Source organism: Antrostomus carolinensis, unplaced genomic scaffold, assembly GCF_000700745.2.
Source record: "Antrostomus carolinensis isolate BGI_N321 unplaced genomic scaffold, ASM70074v2 scaffold9771, whole genome shotgun sequence".
NCBI lineage: Eukaryota > Metazoa > Chordata > Aves > Caprimulgiformes > Caprimulgidae > Antrostomus > Antrostomus carolinensis.
In genome coordinates this window covers 63702-85284 of record NW_010293462.1, presented here as the reverse complement: position 1 = coordinate 85284, position 21583 = coordinate 63702, and the positions used below count along the sequence as shown (strand labels likewise).

General features: G+C 45.2%; 1 protein-coding gene across 1 annotated transcript in view; it reads right to left on the bottom strand.

Annotated features, from left to right (window-relative positions):
* Positions 1-17105: 17105 nt before the first annotated feature.
* Positions 17106-21583, bottom strand: part of LOC104532152 (phospholipase A2 inhibitor subunit gamma B) — a 5168-nt gene continuing 690 nt past the window's right edge. The window contains exons 2-5 of the mRNA XM_010177278.2: positions 20909-21025; positions 19565-19714; positions 19290-19430; positions 17106-17329 (exon numbers count right to left, since the gene is read on the bottom strand). Coding sequence (XP_010175580.1) covers positions 17106-17329; positions 19290-19430; positions 19565-19714; positions 20909-21025 — 632 coding nt within the window. The remainder of the gene's footprint in view (positions 17330-19289; positions 19431-19564; positions 19715-20908; positions 21026-21583) is intronic.

Below are 21583 nucleotides of genomic sequence, written 5' to 3'. Positions count from 1 at the left end.
TCCACCTCACTACCCAATCATCCAGACCACAGTTCCTCAGTTTATCTGCAAGGATGCTATGAGAGATGGTGTCAAATGCTTTACTGAAATCAAGATAAACCACATCCATCCACTGCTCTACCATCATCTATCCACATGGTTATGTCCCCATAAAAGGCTATCAGGTTGGTTAAACATGACCTTCCCTTGGTAAAACCATGTTGAGTTCTCCCAATGACCCTCTTATCCCCGATATGCTTAGAGATAGCACTGGGGATAAGTTGTTCCATCACCTTCCCAGGGATGGACGTGAGGCTGACCGGTCTATAGTTACCCAGGTCCTTCTTGCACTTTTTGAAGACTGGAGTGACATTTGTTTTCCTCCAGTCTTCAGGCACCTCTCCTGTTCCCCGCAACTTACCAAAGATGACAGAGAGTGGCCTAGCAATGACTTCTGCCAGCTCCCTCAGGACCCGTGGGTGCAATCCATCAGGACCCATGGATTTATGGATGTCCAGATTGCTTAACTGATCCCTGTGATAAGATTCATAGGGAGTTCCATGGCCTCCACAGGTGGTGATGACCTGAACAGGAAGGTTTGGTAGCCTCCTATGGCTGGCCAAGGAGAGACTCACAGTACAGATCATACTGGAGAGAGGTTTGGACACGGGCTCTTGAACCCAATCTGGGTCCATCAGACACCCCTCTTGACAACGAAGAAAGCAGATCATTCTGGAGAGTTCCTCTTGCTTATTGGACATGCTCCTGTGCACCCCCAAGCTGTCTTCAGGAGCTTTTCAAGGTGGTTTGCTGTTTTTGTCAGTCCTGGTGTTCTATCACCAACTGCTACGTATTGCTATGAACTATCACCTGCTATTGCTGAAGAGATCACAGAAAATCAAGGATTAACTGAAGCACGGAGAAGGTCACCTACACTCTTTGTAAAGTCTGAGCCCAGCACCTCCAAATACAACTTTTGCTCTTCCCAATTCAGAAACTGCCACTAACATTTGCTGCTGTTCCCACCTGGATCAGACGACATGCTAGTGAGGGAAGGAGTTTTCCATTCCCCACTTTGAGCCATTACTCCCAAAATAACTCAATACTTAGGTGATCATGGATGGGCTTGACCATGGCAGGTCCCCTATCTTGGTAGCAGGAGCCCAAACTGTCTAAAAGATCCTGTGGCATCAGGATCAAGGCTGCCCTCAACAGTGTCTCTCCTTTGTCTCCTTTGAGAAGTAATGAACTCTGTCCCTCTGTGTAGGAGAAAGAGTCTATGTGGGACCAGGCTCACACTGTGGGCCAAAACTTCTCCAGAGCTAAAAGTCATCATACACCTCTCTACCTTCTGGTGTACCTCCACGAGCACAAAAGGAGAGCTCTACGTGTGTGTCCGCATCTCTGTTTCTGTGAAAAAGCAAGGGAGAGACTGGCTCGGTGCAATGAGGATTTCAAACAAAACAATTTAATTACACATATTTTCCCCCCAAGAGCAGGATGAGAACTGAACATGTAACAGCTGTTGCTTAAAGCATTCCTAGATAGCACACAGATATTATGCTGATAAGCACCACTTAAAAAACAAGATAGCAAAGGAGAGGAAGAGAAGTAATGATAGTTACACAGAGAGTAGGTCAGATCTTAGTGTGACTTTAAAACAACCTGGTTTCCATCCTTCCATTTATCACAGTGTTTACAGTAATGCATATAGCAGTGAAGCATTTTATAGCATTTTAGAGGCAATAAAAGTTTCAGAAAGGTGACATTCATTGCACTGCTGTACAGCTGCCCCTGGAAACTGGAGAACCACATCACATGCACTCTGTAAAACCTGACTTGAAAAAATACCCTTTGGCAACCAAATGTTGGTATGGATCCTGTGCTGGTTGAGGGTCTGGATGAGACCAAATAAATTATACCTGTTTCAGATCTTTGGCTTTCACCAGAGCAGGGCTCACCAGGAGAAAGGCATGAGCAAAGTGAAGAGGTGACCACCCTGTGCTTCCCACACAATGGGCTCTTCCAGCAAACTATGACAGTGCCTCCCATACTGAGCTTGTCCCTTATTCCCAGCTCCAAGAGGTGGCAGCAGCACTCCTGCCTTCAGTAAACCACTCTGGTGAGGGACTGGCATCCTCTCCTGCCCTTGGAACAGGAAAATCAGAGAATCACAGAATTGCCTAGACTGGAGAAGACCTTGAAGATCAGCGAGTCCAATCCTGAAGCTGACACTGACAAGTCCCCGACTAAACTCTGTCCCTCAGCACTATGTCTACACGACTGTGAAATCCCTCCAGGGATGGGGACTCCACCACTGCCCTGGGCAACCCCTGCCAATGCCTGAGAACCCTTTCAGCAAAGAAATTCTTCCTAATATCCAATCTAAACCTCCCTTGGTGCAACTTGAGGCCATTTCCTCTTGTCCTGTCACCTGTTCCTTGGTTGAACAGACCCACCCCCACCTCTCTCCACCCTCCTCTCAGGCAGTTGTAGAGAGCCATGAGGTCTCCCCTCAGCCTCCTTTTCTCCAGGCTCAACAACCCCAGTTCCCTCAGCTGGGAACTCGGCACGCTTGTGCTCCAGACCCTTCCCCAGCTCCGTTGCCCTTCTCTGGACACGCTCCAGCAACTCCATGTCCTTCCTGGAGTGAGGAAAGGACTGTAGAAGGACTGACAACCTTGGGAAAAGCAAGTGCACACCCACCCACTCTAAGTTCAGCTTAGAGATGCTGACATCCTCAGCATCTCTAAGCTGAACTACCAGTTGTAGTAGGCTTAGCACTGTAGACAAGCATAGTAGAAGGCACAGGGAAGGTGTATTTGAAAAATAATAAAAATTTATTCGCATCTGGCTTATTTTTTTTGTTAACAGAGAGCAAAAAACTCTTCCTGGGATTGAAAATAGCCCTGAGTCTTCGCTCAGCATTCCCAAGGTGAAGCTTGCCAGCATTGCTTGTTACAAAAACCTTTGCTGAAATATCAGCTGCATTGATTCTCTCCAGACATCTCCGAGACTAAAGGTTGAAGAGACAAAGTTGCAAACGTGTCAGAGAAAGAACAACAAAAAGAGAAAATAGTATAGATCTTGTCCTAAATATGGTAGTAGCCCAACAGACCAAACCTGAGATGGGAAAAAAATGAAGAGAACCAGGAACAGACAAAAACTTCTTGCATCCTAGGACAAAAAAAAAATCCCACCTGTTATCAGTACAACCATGTAGTGGTGAGACTTTCACCTGAGACAATTAGCAACAATGTGCAAGTAATGAGTGACACCGCTGATGACTCCATTACACTGTTGGGATGAGTGAACAGGAACAACACTAACCTGACCCTTCTATGAACATAGATCTCATAGATTCACCAAACAGGGTCCTGTGGCCCCTACCCATGATGGCTTCTTGCATTTGGGGACCTCCTCTCACAGCCACAGAATACAACAATATTTGATAGTTTATATATGTTAGAGTAATCTTTACAAAGCCCAGTAAATACAATTTTTGAAATGGTTAGTGAAAGATGCAGGCTTGGGTATCTCAGGATGTCTCCAGGCTTATCTTGACCTGAGCTGGTGTTAGTTTATTTTAACAATTGCTAATGTAACTTCTGTATAACCCATTCTACCTTTATGTCAGGGACACCATATATGGTAAAATGATGAACGAAGAAATAGCCCTTTATGTTAATTGAAGGTGGGGGAAGCTGTTGTGCAACTTTCAAACTTTTAATGGAAACCACTAAGAAAGAAAGAGTGTGATGAGAAAAAGCATAAAAATAGCCCCAAGCAGAGGCTAGGCCCAAGGAAGAAGGGGCCACCATCAAGAACATTGTGCTTCTCCTGGTGAACAACTCAGGACGCTGATGACTCACAGAGACAGCCTACCACCTCTCTGCTTGAGAAGGCCAGTGCCACCAACCACAAGACTCAAAGGGACATCAAAAGGTGAGGATAGCATTGGAGAAGATATTTACATATTAGTAAGTTTTCTTTTATAACAGTTTTAAGAGTAATATTATTAATGAAGTTTTTCTGTATTAATCTGGATTGTAAGTATTAGTATTATTGCAACTGGACTAATAATGACTTTATTATGTCTTGATTAGGTCAAGATTTTAATTAAGCTTTTGGCTCTATATGAATATAATGTGTTCATCTTTGCCCATAACAATATTTTAAGCATAGCATGAGAGAAGCCCTCAGAAACCCAAAACCCATTCCAGGCACTAGCAGAGCTGAGAAAGCCTCTCCAGATAGTGACTTCAAAGACATGAGTGAACTCTGCATAAATCCTTTCCCTCAAAGTCTATGCTGCTCTGTTCATCCATTTGAGGATGCATAGGACAACTGTTACTCTCATAACAACCACCAGCTTCCAGATACCTGTTGGCATCAGGAGACAAAATTTTTGTCAACAGCCTGCAGCTATTTGAGATGCTCCTGTTGGGCCTTTTCCACGCATCACCTTAAACAAATATATTACCTACTCCCAGCTTGTGCCTGCACACGTACACATACAGCTATCACTTATTTGGCAGTCAATTTAGCCCTTAATTTATCCAAATTTATCTTTCTCACAAATTTTTATTCCTCTCTGTGAGCTGAAATAACCGGCAAGGGAGGGATCATTAACACCCAGGGCAGTGCACAGGCTTGCTGTCCTTGACCCACCTACAATTGGTTCAGGTTTAGAGTGTGAGAAGGTAATTCTTACCAAAGAACTCCAACTGCAGCCAGAAACACCTCTACAAAAAGAGCCACAGCTTGAAAAGAACAAGAGAAAAATTTCTCACTGCCACACTCATCACATTGTCCTCAAGTGCTTCCTGATCAGTCTCTGCTCTAACTCTACAACCTCCCTGTCTATCGAAGGGTCAGGCTGAGCATCACAGAGCACCTGAAAAGTCCAAAAAGTGTCACAGAAACCTCCTCATCTCCCAAAATTCACTACTACCATGCAGGCAAAGGAAGAAACCACAGTGACACATCACCTGTGCAAGCCCAGCTGATAAGTAGGAAGAGACAATAGCCTGAAATTATTCTTGTTAGAAGCTGTGGAAGCATGAATGGACTCAGATTTTACTGTCAAGTTGACCCAGCAAAGTTACTTAATATAAATTTCCCTATGTCAAACTTCTGCTGAAATAAATTTTTACTCAAGAAAAATGTTAACTCTGAGAGCATTTCACTTTCTGATAGGAAAGTGTAATGATGTTGTGTGGGATTTCAAAACTTTTCAACCACTCTGGCTTTAGAATCATAGAATCGTTTTCGTTGGAAAAGACCTTTAAGATCATCAAGTCCAACTGTTAACCTAACACTGCCAAGTCCACCACTAAACCATGTCCCTAAGCACCACATCTACATTTAAAAATGTAATTGTCAGCCTTCTCCTTTCTTCACAAGTTGGTTCACCACTGTTTGTAGAGTACAGTGTTCTTCACTGAGATGTGCTCACAGCAGCCAGCCGAGCATTTACTCATTTCAAGACATTATTAAAGAATGGAAAATGTCTCTTGGGTTGGAGTTTATTATTTCAGATTTTTGAGGGGTTCACTTCCTATGACTTCCAGTTATCTCTACCATATGTAACAGCCTCAAAAGACTATTCTTGATTTCCCAAGGATAAAGAGAAAACACTTCCAGCCCCTCCTTTCTAAAACAGGCGGGGAGGGGGAAAAGTGGGAGAGGTATCCTTGTTAGAGGCCCACCACAGACAGACAGCACAGACAGACTGCAGTGAAATGGAGACATCCTGCTGGTTTCAAACTCTTCTTTGATGTAGGAGAAAGCAAACTTTAAGTCAAGAAAGATGTAAAGGCCCATATGTTTCTACCTATTTCCACAAATCAGATTTTAAAAACCCCAGATTTTTTAAATAACAAACTAGCAATAAAATTGTGAGATTTGGTCAAAAAATACTCTGCCCCCAACAGATCAATTGGATTTTGACAGTTTCCAAGGTCCCTCCCAGTCACAATAGTACATTGAGACTTGCAATAAACCTCTGAAGATTTTCTGGGAATATCCCCTCGTCCCCATCACATATTCCAGCAAGCAGCCCCAGAGGAAGAGCTGTCTTCAGTCAGCAGCTGCATCAAAACCTATTTTATTAGCATAAGCTGAAAGTTTTGCAAAGCAGCCAGAAACATGGCAAGAATTTCTGCAAGAAAAGATGACCCATCTTCTGCTTTACCAGCTGACAGATAACAATATGACCCCTTCTCACTGGATGTAGGTTCAACTCCTAGTATTGTCCTCTTACCTTTCCATCCTGACCATTACTTCCCCAGGTCTGATCCACAGTGACCAACAGACTTGAGGATTGCAAAGCAAATTCACCTGCTGTACAGGGGGTACATCTGCATGCCTTCAGCTGACACACTGCACCGTGCCCTCAATAGGAAGTAAGTGGAATCTCCCAAGGATGTGCAGCAATGTCTGGGTAGACCCAAATGGAACAAATAAAGGGAAACCATTTCCCAGCTGCCCAGTGTCCAGAGCTGGAGCAGATTTTTTAAACTGATCAATAGCCATTCAGGCACAAAAGAAGCAGTCAGATATTCAAAGGAGCTCAACATCTGATGCCAAGAAGGATCATGATGTTAGTCTTTCAACACATGCCACTGTCCTCTTGCTAATCCTCTGGTTTTCTGTCTGTCTCCCAGTTTGCAGTGCATGTGGATAGGCAGTGATTCCAATGGGAGCTGGAGATGACAGCAAAAGGAGGTGGGGGATCAGCTCCAATGGTGAAAGGACATTTACAGCACCTCTGTTGAAGCCAGCTTCCTCCCCCTGCCTCCACTCCTATAAATTCATTAGACCTCCTGCCAAGAATCAACTTCTCCACTTTTATGGCTTTTCTCTGTAGCCCATGACCGCTTTTGGCACCATGCTGCACACACAGAATGCAGCGTCCAAGAATCCAGAGTTGAAGGAGCTGATAAAGACATGGGAATTATGTCTGGAAATTGAGAAGAAAGATAAATTATTCCTAGCCTTGTGAGGAAAAGACACTACTAAAAAATAAGTTGTTCTGTGACCTAGGGAGTTAATAAGGTGTTCTTTCCCATAATTCCCACTCCAATCTCCTCCACCATGATTCTTCCAGCTCCTTCCAGAATCTGCTACTAGTTTGGCTGGAGATCTGGGTCCTCTTCAGTGGCTAGCCGGCTTGGAGCTATACCTGCCTTGCTTCGTTAGCCAGGATAGAAGTGCTCCTCAGTCAACAGGCAGCAGCACCACAGGGTGTATATTGTGCTGAACTCTACCTTTGGCTTGTGGGGAGGGACCAGGGAGCAGAAATAACAATAATTTTTCTGCTCTATCCAGCTGCAAGTTTTCACAAAACTGTGAGCAAATTCAAATCTGGGAGATCTCTTACTAGATGAAAAATACACTAGAAATCATACCATGGATTCAAAAGCTTTTCAGGGACATAGTGGAGGAAGGGGAAACAAATAGAGGAAAAAGAGTAAACACAAAGCTTCATTTCCCTACGTAATTAGGTTTTAAAATACTAGCAAATGACACTGCTGTGGACTTTAAACACTAATTTATCACAGGATAGCCTGCAGATATCAATAGGGATCCATTAGGGATACAGTGGAAGTGTAAGGTCATGTTTGCTGCAACCTGTAAAAGACCTGCTGGGCCCATTAAAGTGCCATTCAAACTAATTTTAAGCAAGTTTGAGTAATTATCAGAAAGGTCAAAGAGGGAGAGGGAGAAAGAAAAAGAAATGCAGTGATAAAATCTAGGCTGCAAGGTTGCCTTTAACTGGCTGATAACTTGTGCATCCTCCTAAGCAGGAAAAGGACATGGCTGAGAGAAATTGAAATCCCCTCCTCATGTGTAACTGAGTGGGCACTGGGTTGGGGAATCTATTTATTACAAGGGTCCAAGAGGTTGCAGCCTTGCTGGAGGCATACCGTGGCCCCATTTGAGAGCCCATCTGGTCCCCTGGGAACCCTGGTTTCGCTGGGCAACAGCTCTCTGGAGAAAAACAGTGAATCCAGAGGAACTGCAACTTGCAGCACTGCAAAAGGGTGTGGATGATTACTGAGGTACCTCCATCTCTGTTTTTCTGGGATGCTGTGATTTTTCCTGAAGGTGTTGAACATTTGTGTTTTGAAAAACAGCTCTGTGAAGTGCTGGAAGAGAAGATGGCCAACATGACATTAGAAAGCTGCACCCTCTGCATCTGCTGCAGTTACCATTACAGTCTTTTGCAGTGTTGATCAAGGGCACAATAAGAAAAAGCAGAGTAAGAATAGGGAAAGGACCTTTATCACCCTTAGCACATGGCATCAAGGTCTGCCAACTGCCTAGTCCACATCAGAAAATATTCTGCCTGCCAGGACAATTTTTTGTTTGAAATTTTTATTTTCTTATGGATTTACGTCATGCATTTGCCTCTGCCAGTGAATTTTATTCCAGTTATTTTACCCATTTTCATTTCTGTCACTGAAACCTGTCTACATAATAGGTAGGAGGGGAACAGTCCAATTCAGGGCATCAAAGCTCAATTTCTTTCTTTGAATTTCCTCATGGAACTTCTGTTTTGATGAAGAACTCCAGCTGTTACTGAAATGCAAAAGCCAAAATGCAGAGGGAAAAGGTGAATCTGGTGCCAACCTATGTCCTCCCAGAGAATCCTCCTTGAGAAAGCTGTACTCCTTGTTGCAGCCATGGCTGGAGAGGTACCGACACAAAACAGGACGAGAAACAGAGGGGTGATCCTTCCCATAAAGTTGCCGGCAATAAAAAAAGAAAAGCATAGTTTCAAAAAAGAAAAAATAATCTTTTCTGGTTTTCTCTTCCCTGTTTCTCATAAAGGTATCCTGCCCATTATTCCCCCATACTGAGCTGCCAGTCAGCTCTCATTTCAATTAGAAACGCGATGTCAGGATAACTGCCTGGATTCTAAACCAACCCTCCTCACTCTGGCTGTTTCCCCTGGGTTCTCTTGAGGCAGCGGAGAGCTGGAAACCTGAGCTGATGTGGGCTTGAAGGGTTTGTGACAGTGCGGCTCAGCCACAGAGGCATTGCTCCAGAGCTAGGACTGCAGCAGCAGGATCTCTAGATGCAGGGGAAGGAAGAGCCTGTGCCAGAAATAGCTGCTGTACTCCAGCAGGCCCCACAGGCCTCCAGGCAGATACCATCTTCCTGTAAATTACAGCAAAGAGAGCATTGAGCAGTTCCTCATGTGCCCCAGATGGGCTGAGGGGAGAGGAACTGACACAACCAGGGTGCCAGGGTGTGTAGGGGCAGGGAAAGGATGGATTTGTACTGGAAATGTGCCTCACAGAACCCAGTAGCTTCTCATCTCCTGTCAGTCCTTCTCCTGCTTAGGACTGTCCTGAACAGCATGGGATTCTCCTTCTGGGTGATCTGGGTCTTCATCCTTGTTGCTTAACCAGCCATGAAACATCAGGAGCAGGAACAATTCTTTGTGAAAGATGAGTGAGAAAGACATACGTAAGATGCACAATTGAGGTCTCAATGGAGTTTTCTGCAGGGACTGAACTCCAACCATCTGGATATAACCAGGAATTTCCACAGTGATCTGTTGTGGCTTACCCTTTAACCTTTTCCACCAGATGATATGAACAGAGCACACAGGCAGGAGTTTCTACGCAAAACTGGAGGGAAGAGAAGCTGGAAATAGGGAATGATGTTGGTTAACGACTTGGGGACACGAATGATATTGGTTAATCACTAGGTCTACTTGTACTGTATATGGCTTTTATATTTCCTGTAGGTCATTAGCTTCCTAAACACCACGTGCTCTCAGTCTGGGGCCATTCATGGCACATGGTACTTGTTAGTAGCTTTGGCAGCTTCTAGTAACTCTGGTGCGTAATTTGCAGTTCCTGTAATCTGATGAATCTCATAATACTATAATTAATTCCTTACAGCGCCCCTCTTGCCATCATGCAAATATTGAGGATTTCTGCTCCCACTTTAGGAAAAAAAGTTTCCCACCCTCGTGTCTGCAGATTTTTTGAGAGAACCATAAAGGTTTGAGGCCACAAGGCAGATAGATCATGCCACGTCTATGGTCTTAGACCAAGAAGACTGAGTCACACTTCTCATAAATTTCTGGCCAGCAACGCTGTGCATCAGACCACCGTCACTGTGTATAAGTACTCAGCCATGGACTCAGCCACACAGTAAAGAAAGAGCAGGGGATAAATCAACACATTAAAATGTCTTAAATGCATCATTTTACAGGCACATTGTAAGCTAACTTAACCACATATGCCTGACTTCTTAAGCATATCCTTGAACCTCACACTGATACTGTAGATTAACATCCTGCAGCACTACCTGCTAGAGCTCCCACCTCTCCAGAGGAATCATCTCCTACAGCTTGAACAAGCTCCTCCACTGAATCCAAGCTTCCAGCCAGATACTTTGCATAGGCTGTGACAAGCCACTTCCCAAATTGCATCAACCCCTTTGGATCCAACATACCAAGATGGGTCTTCACCTGAGGGCTGCAACAGGCTTTGTATTTCCCTCAAGTTGTAGCCTCACAGCTCTCTTCAACCTGCACAAACCCCAATACCTGCAACCAGCTACTCTTTTGGAAACCAGATGCCAGTAGGTTTAATGTTTTCTCTGGTAAGCCATAGCATCCCAGGAGTTCTCCAGCAGAAACCTGCTTGGAAGACATGTGCTGTGATCTGATATTCCCTACCTAATTGCTCTGGAGCAGAAAAACTGAATTTGTCACTGCAACAACACAGGTTTCTGGGCAGGAGGCCCAAGAACTTGTTCCCTGGACACAAAATCAGACATGAGGTGACCATGGGAGGCAGTGAACTGTGGAAGAGAGCTTTTCCTTTCTGTTATCTGCAACATCCTAAAACAGAACAACTGTGTCTTCAAAAGCAGCAACCAAGTATCCAGTCCCAGTGCCTGACTTGAACATCAGCTCTTGTCCTAATAACCAGTAAGTCTTAGAGATATGGTTGATTGGAGTGATTTCTTAGGTGATTCTAAGATAGGTGCAAAGGGTGAATTTTGTTTTCATTGACTCATCTGCACAGCAGCTCAGATAAGTCTGAATAAAATGGTCTACCACAGTTCGGAAACATACAGAGAGAGAGAGGGGCTTCCTCCATGTGGCAGCAGTAGAGGTGGGGACCAAATGTTGTTCTTCACAATATGCAGTTCAGAGAAGAGAAAATTATGTGAAAGTTTGTGAGTATTTCACCCAGTAGAAGTTTGGATGAAGTTAGGAGGTGAGACCATCCAGCTTTTGACACAAGGTTAGCCTGTTCCTTAGTACAGTGGGCTGTGGAGTATTTGTGCTCTATGGTCCACAGCTTTAATATAAAACATGTTCTCCAAGGAGAAGACAGGACCCTAAGGATGGGATCCTCTGCAGCTAACGTTGTGTGTCTATGATGGAGGTGTCTCTGTTAGTGGCGGGCCTCTCAGTACAAACGGGAACATGTAGTCGTGTTGGGTTGGGGGAGGGGGGAGTGCAATTTTTTTTTTTTATAGTGGGGGAAGAGCCACCTTGTGAGAGCGAAAATCTCCATGGCTCCAAGGGGGAGACCCCCCAGCCCAGGCTGTGCCAATGAGCACTAGAGAAACACCTCTGTGAATCCATATTGGTGAGGGGAAGGGCTGTCCTGAAAAGAAGTAGGTGGGGGAGAACTGCCTCGAGGAGAGGCAGTTGACCTGAACAAAAGACAATCATTGGCCTAAACAAAGGTCAGACACAGAGAGAGCTTCGATGCCAGAGGAAGGAGGAGGAAGGGAAAGGACGGAGACCCACACCCAGTTCTACTGTATGGAGTGGGAGAAGACAAAGTCCCCTGCAGCCCATGGAGATTCAACGGCAGAGCAGAGACCCACGTGTACGCCATGGAGGACTCCAGGCTGGAGCAGAGAAGCTGAGCCTGGGGGCAAGTGTGACTGGAATTGGGATCCCCCAGAGTCGCTTGCTGCCAGAGTGGGGGTGGACCCCCAGAGTGGGGGGTGAGTCTGCAGCCCGTGGATGTCCCCATGCTGGAGCAGGGAGCTGAGCCCAAAGAGCTCCGTGACTCCATGGGAAGCTCACTCTGGAACATCTTGTTCCTGGACTTCCATGCTGGAAAGAGCAGCAAAGGTGAACTGACTGAACCCCCATTCCCTGGCCCCTGTGCTGCTGAGGGGGGAAGGTAGAGAAATTGGGAGTAAAGTGAGCCTGGGAAAAAGGGAGGGGAGGGGGAAGGTGTTGTGAGATGTGGTTGTTATCTCTCACTGTGTTACTTGGATGATTGGTAGTGAACTAAATTGATTTTTCTTCCCCGAGTTGAGTCTGTTTTGCCCGTGACCATAACTGGTGAATGACTCATCCCTGTCCTTCATTCCTAATCTCGTGCCCCCTTTGTTGTGTCTCCCATCCCATCTCACCAGGTGGGGGGAGTGAATGCAGGACCACATGGTCCCACTGTGGGTCTAACCACCACAGTCGTATAATTAGAACTGGAGAATCTGACATGCAAGGGCTCTAGTGACTCAGTCACCCCAGGAGTTTGATGACATGCTTGGATGGAGACACCTACCCATTGCAGAAGCCTACATTTAGTCAGATGGCCCCAGTCCTACTATCCTTTCCTGAAAGAGGCAGAAAAGATTTATCCTCTGGTATACAGCAGAGCACATGTTCTTCCTGTCTGCAAGAAAAATTGCTTGTTCACTCGCTGTTTGTCTTCATTTTGCCTTTGAAGAAGCATAATCCCCAAAATACCTACTGGACCTCCTGGCCCAGGATGCTGGACAAACTTCCTTATAAGAGCCATTACATAAAAAAACACAGCAATAACTCTGCTTTCCTTTGTAAATATAAACCCAGGCCCTGCTCTGGCCAGAAAAACTGTGTCCCAGTGTCCCAAGCTCCTGATATGAAACTGCTGGGGACAGGACCACTTCCCAAAAAGTGGAAAGCAAGCCATTCCCAGCTCCAGTTATGCTGGGAAGAAGGAGCCAACGGGTTTTAATATCTGATAAGAACTGCCTTGCATATGCCTGGCTGCACAGAGACACAGCCCCATCTACCCAGCTTATCCTGCCTTGCTCCTCCACATTTTACCCACAGAGCTCAGGGCTGTATCCACCAAATGACAGCTCAAATCCTCACCTTCCCTCACCCTACAAAATCACCAGGTTGTTGAGCAAAATTCCTGCATGTCCACCTCAGATCACTGTCAGGTTTCTGGCTGCCACCAGGTTTTCTGGCCAGCTCAGCATTTTGGAAAATGACCGAGACAGAATGGCAAGAGATGGTTAATTTTCCACTGTCTAGGGAGAGAAGAAAATGGTCTGAGCCCTTTTCACTATGCAAAGGAGGAGATCAAAGCTGTTGTTGAAATGGTCAGTATTGCAGGTAAGGAAAGCAGCATCCAGGCATGCAGGGCTTCGAGCATCTGTATCTCACATGGCTGGTAGCTGAAGCATCTGCAAGATCTAAGGGAGGGCCTGATATTTAGATGTCTCTTCATGTGCATCTGTGTGGGAGGAGGGTTTGTACTTATTATAAGGAGAAACTACAGATCAAAACAGTTTGGTGTCTAAGGCCTGGTTCAAAGTCCATTAAAATCAACAGGAGTCATTCCACTTACCATGATGGGTTTTGGTCACTTCTCTCCTTGCCGTTCCCCAAAAGCTCAGGGCTTTTCCCTGCTGCATATCCTCAATTAAATCCTGTGAGTAATGGGGCTTCCCATGTTCACCACAGTGACTGTTTTGCAGGGAATCACTGGAGATGACCCTTCTTCTGGTGTTTACACCATGCAGATACTCATCACTCATCACTCCTTGCTCACGATATCGAGGTCCCATTGTTTGATTTGGTTTTGTAAACTGGTGCCACCAGGGTTTTTACCATCTTTTGTGTTGCTTTTGCCTGAACACACTCCAGCATCATCTCCCTCGCCAGGAGCCAGATTTGAGTTGCTGTGACAGTTTCACTTGGCTAGCCCTTGGCCAGCAGCCAACACAGCCGTCCACCCACTTCCCCCCCACCCTCAGGGGATAGGGGAGAGGATTGGGGGGGCAAGGATAAGGAGGCTTGTAGGTTGAGATGAGAACAGTTTAATAATAGAGAGAAAACTAAAAATAATAGCAATATTAAAAGAGTAGAGATAATGATGCCAGTAACAAAATATGCAAGTGAATGACACCCAGTGTTATTGCTCACCCCCCTCCTGACCAAGCCTGGCCTGTTCCCAGATAACAATCCCAGAGGAGCAACAATCCCGGGAGAGCGAGAGCTCGAGCAAAAGCCAGAGAGAGCTAAAAGAGGAAGAGACCCTCACTAATATACTGGACATGACGTGATATGATATGGAATATCCCATTGGCATATCTAACTGTCAATTAAGTTAATTAATTTAAATATTCTTCTCCCCCCTTAAATCTTATTCTTGTGGACTAACAGAACACAAAGTCCTTCACTTCCAGGGACAAAAATGTAAACATTAGTATGTTATCAGTGTCTCTCTCACAGCCAATCCCACGCTGGAAGCAAAACACAGCACAATTCTAGTTACTAAAAAAGAAACCCAGCTCTATTTCAGCTAAAAACCAGGACAGATGAGAAGGGCTTATCATCTCATCACCTTCCTCCATACACCAGTCTATCACATTTCTACCAGCTCTGCCCGAACTGCCGATAACCTGTCTGCAACTGAATCATCCATTTCTGAAAGGCCTTCATGCTGGACATGCAGACATCAAAAGCTGATGACCCCTTTGCTCTAATGGCTGCAATCTGTGCACAGTGACGATGTGACTTTTTCTCCTTTGGATTTGTCAAGTTTGTGCTGTGCTCTTGTGTATAACAACCCTTTAAAATTTCCATGTAAGTGTGTTTATAGCCTATAAACAAGTAGCTTCTCTATCTTCTATTCAGCAAGATCACATGTTTTTGTTCCTGAAGATTTTCACTGTAAGGCATTTTATTTCACACTTTCTATTTTTAACAGCCTTCAAAAATGTGGATGCTGGAATAGGACTAAGCATTAGTGTATCAGTCATAAAGACACAGAGTTGTTTCCACTTGTCAATCCTCCATTTATACAGACACAGATTGCAACAGCTTTGTTTGCCATAACATTGAGTTACAGGTCAAAATTGAGGTGCTTCTCCTCTCTGCACCACAGACCCTTGCTAAAAGCATTGCTGTCTTCTCTTCTCCTCCTTGTCCTCCCCTAAATACCACCCCAGCACCATGTCTTACCCAAACCTTGACCAGGAGGAACAAACCCATTGAGCTTTCCCATTCTGATAACATCAGAGGTCAAAGTGGAACGAACAGAAAGCGAAGGGTTGAGCCATCGAAGCGGATCAAGATCTGACATGGGGGTGCCACAGATAGTAATGTAATGTTCTGCATGAACGTGCAGGAGATGGGATCAGGGATAATGTACTTGCATAGATAGAGAATTTTTTTAATTCCAAGGTGTTATCAGATCTGGAAAAATGCTAAACAAGTGGGTCGCTGCAATATCAGTCTATTGCTATGCCACAAAGAGGGAGCTGTATTCCCTCTCTAACACCCACACATTGTAATTGCACAGCCTCTGTAAATAATTAACTAAGCCTAACCAGAGTCTTTTCCCTGTATTAAATCTGTATTATCAGTTCACTCCCCACCCCAAAAATTAATTTTCACTCTCACACCCCTTTATTATAATAGATAATGTGAAATTATCTCCCAAATATTTTGGTGGGAATATTAAGAAGAAAGGAGAGTTTCAGCCTGTTTGGGTAGAAGAGAAAGTCTGAGGGAGACAGAAATTACAAGAACATTCAGTCCCCACGCTGCAAGTTAAAAGCTGATCACATGTATTTTCATGTGTATATACATAGACACAGTCATCTCACTACTGCTGCACTGGTTTCAGCAGCAAAGGCTTTCTATAGTGCTTTCTGCCACAGCATTGAACTAGGAGGTAAAATTACACTGTAACTCCATGTCCAAAACACTGCACACTTGCACTGTGAGCCAGGGCTCTTAAGGACAAACATAATCATATATTTTGCTTAATAATCCTGTAGTCTGCTCCAAAAGGGGGCCACTCATCTGGGAACAGATGACTAGTGAAAAGCTGAAATTTGCTAACACCCCTCCTACACTCTACATTCCAACATCTCCCAGAGCTCCCACTGCTTTATCCTTTTGCCCACAGCCCCTACTGCCTCCTAGGTAAGGTGATGCTGCCTGATGTGCTGTTTTTCTTCAGTGCCTTTGTGTGGGACCAACCTGAGGAGACACCTCAGACGCATGTGAGGTGGCTGGAGCAGATCAGCCAGGTGGTGGTGAATGTAGAAGAGGGGAGGCTACTACAGCATCTACGGGTGTGTTTTGTCCAACAGAGGAGAAATAGGCATTTGGCTAAAGCTTCCCATTACTTAGACTTCCAGCAGTCTATCGCTGTCCTCAGGAAAGCATTTATTCCAGGTAATCGTTAACTTTAATAGACCAGGAGAGTGTCTGGTAAGGCAAGAAGAACAACCATGAGGAAAAAAGCTCTTGCCAGGAGCAGTTTGCTTGTAGCAAAGGATCACTGACTCTTCTCTGAAATGGAGACTAATTCAGGGCTGCCCACGGGCCACAAGCAGCCCTCAGAGCTGGGGAACTCCTCCTACCATGGACAAATAGGGTACAAGGGAGGGAAAAAGGGGCAAGCTACCTCTCTAATCAGAATGAATCTCCCAGGAACTCAATTCCAGTCCTTTTCAGAGCCTGGAAAAATGGCTTTGAAACTTACTACTTATCCTGAGATAGTGGATGTAGACTCTAAGGCTGCCTTGAGACCTCTCGTTGCCTGTGCAGTGTATGGGCACCTTGTGAACTCTCCCCTGGTTCCAGTATGGACAAAGCACTCAAGAGAATGTAACACACAACCAACCAAAATTGAACCTATGAAGCTTTAAACAGATTAAATCAATGAGGAAACAAAAGAATTGTAAGTACTGTCTTTATTCTGTGAAATTACGAAAGAAGAAGAGCTAATCTGGAAACAAACTCCCCACACAGGAGAAGTCACAGCAAACAGGACATGGTGCAAACCACGGCTGGAGTTTGTCGTGGACTTTGCTTAATCCAGTACTAGAGAAAGTCAGAAAAATACTTTCACCAAGATGAATCCTGACAGGACAGGGAAGAAGAGGGTGTCTGGAGGGGCAAACCCAGAACTCAGTCTGGCCAAAGTAGAAGCTGGTTTGCATTGGAACCGCCTTAACTTTATGTCCATCATCCCCAGGTTGTTTTTTCCATCTCCTACCATATTGCATTCAGAAATGGTGGTGCAACCCTTCATGGCAGCTTTCAGAGACAGTCCACCTAAAAAGGAGAAGAAGCACATGCCACGCATCAGGAGAATCAGTCTCCACAACTAGTCCCTCGCTGGTCAACGAGGTCCCCATTTCCACCCCAAGAACTGCCCATTCCTTACATCCAGTTGGCTTCAAACCCACCAATACATTCCTGTCTGTTCCCATCCCCTGAATGAGTTTGAAGAAGCAGCAAGGCCACCTTGATTGTCTTGAAATACAAAGGGTTTAGGTTGTCTTTTCTTTCTGCTAAATAAAGATTATTTTTTTTTAAAGTCTAAACACTTTAAAATTAAAATCTTTTAAATAGTTTTATTTCTCTCATTTAAAGATTCCTCTTTTTAAACTTTGTCTAGCTTCCTAAAGAAAGCAGGGCTGTGTGACAGTACTTCAGGTGTTCTTTGTCTCCTCTCTCTGACCCTTTCATGACATTTGAACTGGATTTGATGAACTGGATGACAAATTTGAGATGGAGGTAAGAAGTCTCAAAGATACTACAGACTGAGGCATTTATTCAAAGAAATCAGTTCTTTAAGGCCTTACAGGATTTAGCCAAACCAACAGGGAAAACCTGTTCACATGCCCACTGAGGGAGAACCTGAAACCTGAACTTGTCCTTTACCAACAATGGAGCAACCACCCGAGAAGACGACCTCAGAAGGTGCTGAGTGCCTAACTCCCTATTCAGATATTCTTGCTCCTGTTGCTTTTTTTTGCTCATACTGTTCATTTTTCTCTCTGCGCAGGCTGTGGAGGTCTGGAGTATTCTGCTGGATGTTTTTATCTCAAATACAAATAACATATAAGGGCACTTCATTTGTTCCTCACCTTCCTTTGCTCCCCTACAGCACTGCTTCCTCTGCAGAGCTCATCATACCACACAGGTCTCTTCTATTTACAATGGCTGATCAATGAAGTCAAGACAAATTAGGCACATTTTTTATTTCAGTGGTACACTGAATTAATTGCACCACTCTATTTCCATTGCTGTGACTAAGAAAATGCTTGTTTTCCTTCACATTATCTCTGTGAACCACATTCTAATTCAGGGCTTGGATAACACATCTATAAAGTGTATGTCAAAGACCTTCAGGCATCATATCATCACCTGGCAATATTATCAACACAGAGAAACTTCATCCCTAACTATACACAAGATATATTTTTTTTCCAGTCTACTTCTACAGCAGGTGCCATTGCCCTTAATTTCCACAATGTTTTTCCTGCCTGCTGGAGCATGGCACTGCCATGAGATGTGGAAGTCTTTCACCTGCAGCAGGGGAGGAAAGGGAGTTACTAGGGAGTTTGCTTGTCTATTTTTGTCTCTCTAATGACAGCTCCTGAGATGGGAAAAGGACTTGTGAAGGAGAGCATTACATGCTGCTGGTGACCCAGCCCTTCAAAGGCTGGAGTTCCCTTACAGGGAAGATCTTTGTGTACCCCAAAGTTTCAGCTGCAGCATTCATGGGGAGGGACATATGTCTCTAGGAGAAAAGGCACCAATACAACAAACAGTGTCTTGTCCTCAGTGGCCAGCATCACTTCATGAGAAAGACAATGGCTCTGTGGTAGTTTCTCCTGAACCTCCACTAAATGGGAAGCCAGCTCAGATCCAGATTCATCCTCATGCATCCTAGCTAGGGCCAGCAGGTTCAGGGTCTTGGTCAGATCTATTACATGCCCATGTATCAGATTGCTTCAGGAGTGCAGTTCTGCTCTTGACTTCAGTTATGCCATGATGTGAGGAATCCCAACAGTTATCCATGCATGATGGGGAAGGAAGAAGAAAAAAACCACCCCTGCCCTTTTGTCAGCTTTAATCATGTTTCCTTTCAGTTCTGTTTCTCTTCCTCTTTTTTACCTTCACTCTTTTTGCCCATTTTTATTTCTCTGTGATGCTTCATCTTAGACTGGTTTCACCCATTTAATAAAAAAGAAGAAAGATGCCCCTCCCCAGAAAAAGTAGTTACCAGAATTCATTAAGCCAGCAAGGTCAACACACTGGGTTTCAGATCCAGTGCAGTTTACAATGTCATTACCACACTGGAAGGAGTCCACGCTGTAGCAGGCAGGACACTGGTATCCATTGGGGACATTGTCCTCTGGTGGCACTGGAAGGAAAGAGATGGGCCATAGCTGATTTTAACAAGGGAATGAGAGGAACGAACAAGGTGATGGCTTAGCCTGGAAAGCCTCACCTCAGGTCAGGGTAGAGAGAGAGGGGAGAGGAAAAAAGGAGGCTTACACGAGACAGAGATTGTTTGACAGCTGTGGCCCGTGCAGCAAGCCAAGTGGCTCCTTGCTTTTACCTTCCCATAGTTCATGGTGATAGGGCCAAGATTGCAGATGTTGGATGGCAAGCAGGACTTGATGGACGAAGGGATTGCCATCCCCCCTGTAACGCAATGGAAGGCAGCACCAAGTCTTTAATCACAGGGTACTCCCTTCTCCTTCCCCTTCCATTAATTCCTATAGTAGCAACTGCTAAGCAGCCACCCTGGAACCTGGGAGGAGTATGGGGATAGTGAAGCCACCCCAAAAGCAGAACCAGTGATCCTAGAGGATCCTCAGAGGAACAAAGGTGCCATCACACCTGAGACACTAGTAAGGAATTTCTCCTTCTCCACATTGTTAAAGGCAAGAGGAAAGCATGCCCCCTCACAGCCAGCTGGCCTTGTTGCAGATGTTCACCTTAGCCACAGAGATGTGGGGTGATGTCCCAACTACAGAGCTTATGGCATGACCTGCATGCCTCAGACCCACAGCCCATGCTTCTTCCTGAACAGTTCACAGAGCACACAGTCCATCACAGCCACAAGCATCCTGAAAGAGGCAAGTCTAGTCTTTCCCATGAACCAAACTCAAAAGGTGTGCAGGAGGCAGATCAGTTACACTGCAGTCTACTGAGGCCCCACCAGTACTCTGAGGAAGATGGGTGGCTTTGCACAAGCAGAAGCAAAACAATGACTGGAGCTGCCAGCACCAAAGCTGGTAGGGTATGAGAAAACCTCCAGTTCAAAAGCCAACAGTCACATTGCTGAAGCTGGGCAATGACCAAGGCCATGCCACTAACCAAGTGTGCAGCTGTGTCAGGGCTCAGCACCCATCTTTGGCTTGTCAATCATGGGGACATGGTGGTAGCTCAACTGTGGTAGTGCCACCAGGCTGCCTGGTGTCCTCTTCTCTGCTGGAGGAAGGGAAGTCAGGTGCAGACCAGTTAGTCCCTCCACCCATGGCCAGAGCACCTTCAGTGCTAGATGCCAGCAGCCTGTGTCCCTCATGGTCCAGCCTCTCAACTCAACTACTCACCTTACCCAGAATTAAAAGCCAGTGTCTCCTCCCAGTATGCTGCCTAGGTCCTCCCCTCCACAACTAAGAACCAAGCCTTCCCAGTAGGAAACTGCTGCTCAAGACCGAAGAATAGAGAGCTTTTCCCATCACAGACCACCCTGATCAGTGAAAAGGAGAATGAACAGCTTATCCAGGGACTCCCTGTAAGACCAGTGGCAGACGTGGGGAAAGAGACCCTGCCCCCAGGCCTGCTCCAAAAGCTGCGCTGGCACACAGCCATAGTGGATTTCTCACCTACCTATCACGACCTCATGCAGAATGATGCCGCAGGTATCTTCACCACCACTACAGGTTTTCATGGAGCCAGAGCAGCTTTTTCCTATGCTGTGACAAACCTCACACTGAAGGGAGGTCCCTTGGGAAAGAAGGAGGACACATTCCTGGGTAGCAGTCGAACGATCTCACTTCCCTTTTTGTCTTTGTTTTGCTTCAGCATTTGGTCAGCATTTTTCACATTCTTCTTCCCCTATTTTCCCTGTTTCATTGCTCAACTTGTGGGTTCTTTTTTATTATTTCTACTACTATTTAGTCTTGTATGAACTTGAATTTGGACAACCAAGGGGAAGCCATTTTGGGATAGCATTTTACATTTTAACCACCAATACCCAGCCAGATCCTCTTTCCTCCTATACAATGATGTTTTCTTGGTTTTCCTGGGGTTGCTAAGGAAAGCATCACCACAAACCCCTCCATCCTGGCAGACATTCAGATGTCCCTGGATTCCCAATCCCCAAATCCTCTTTTTGCAGTGAAGCACCCAAAGATCTGGGGATCAAGGAGGCTGCCAGCAAGTATTGACTGTGCTATGTGAAAACTGGAAAATGGCATATGTCTTTGTAGGCATTAGGGGAAATCAATTTACCAGCTGTCTGCTGGAACATCTTAAGTAAACCAGAATAGCAGGCAGTCAGCA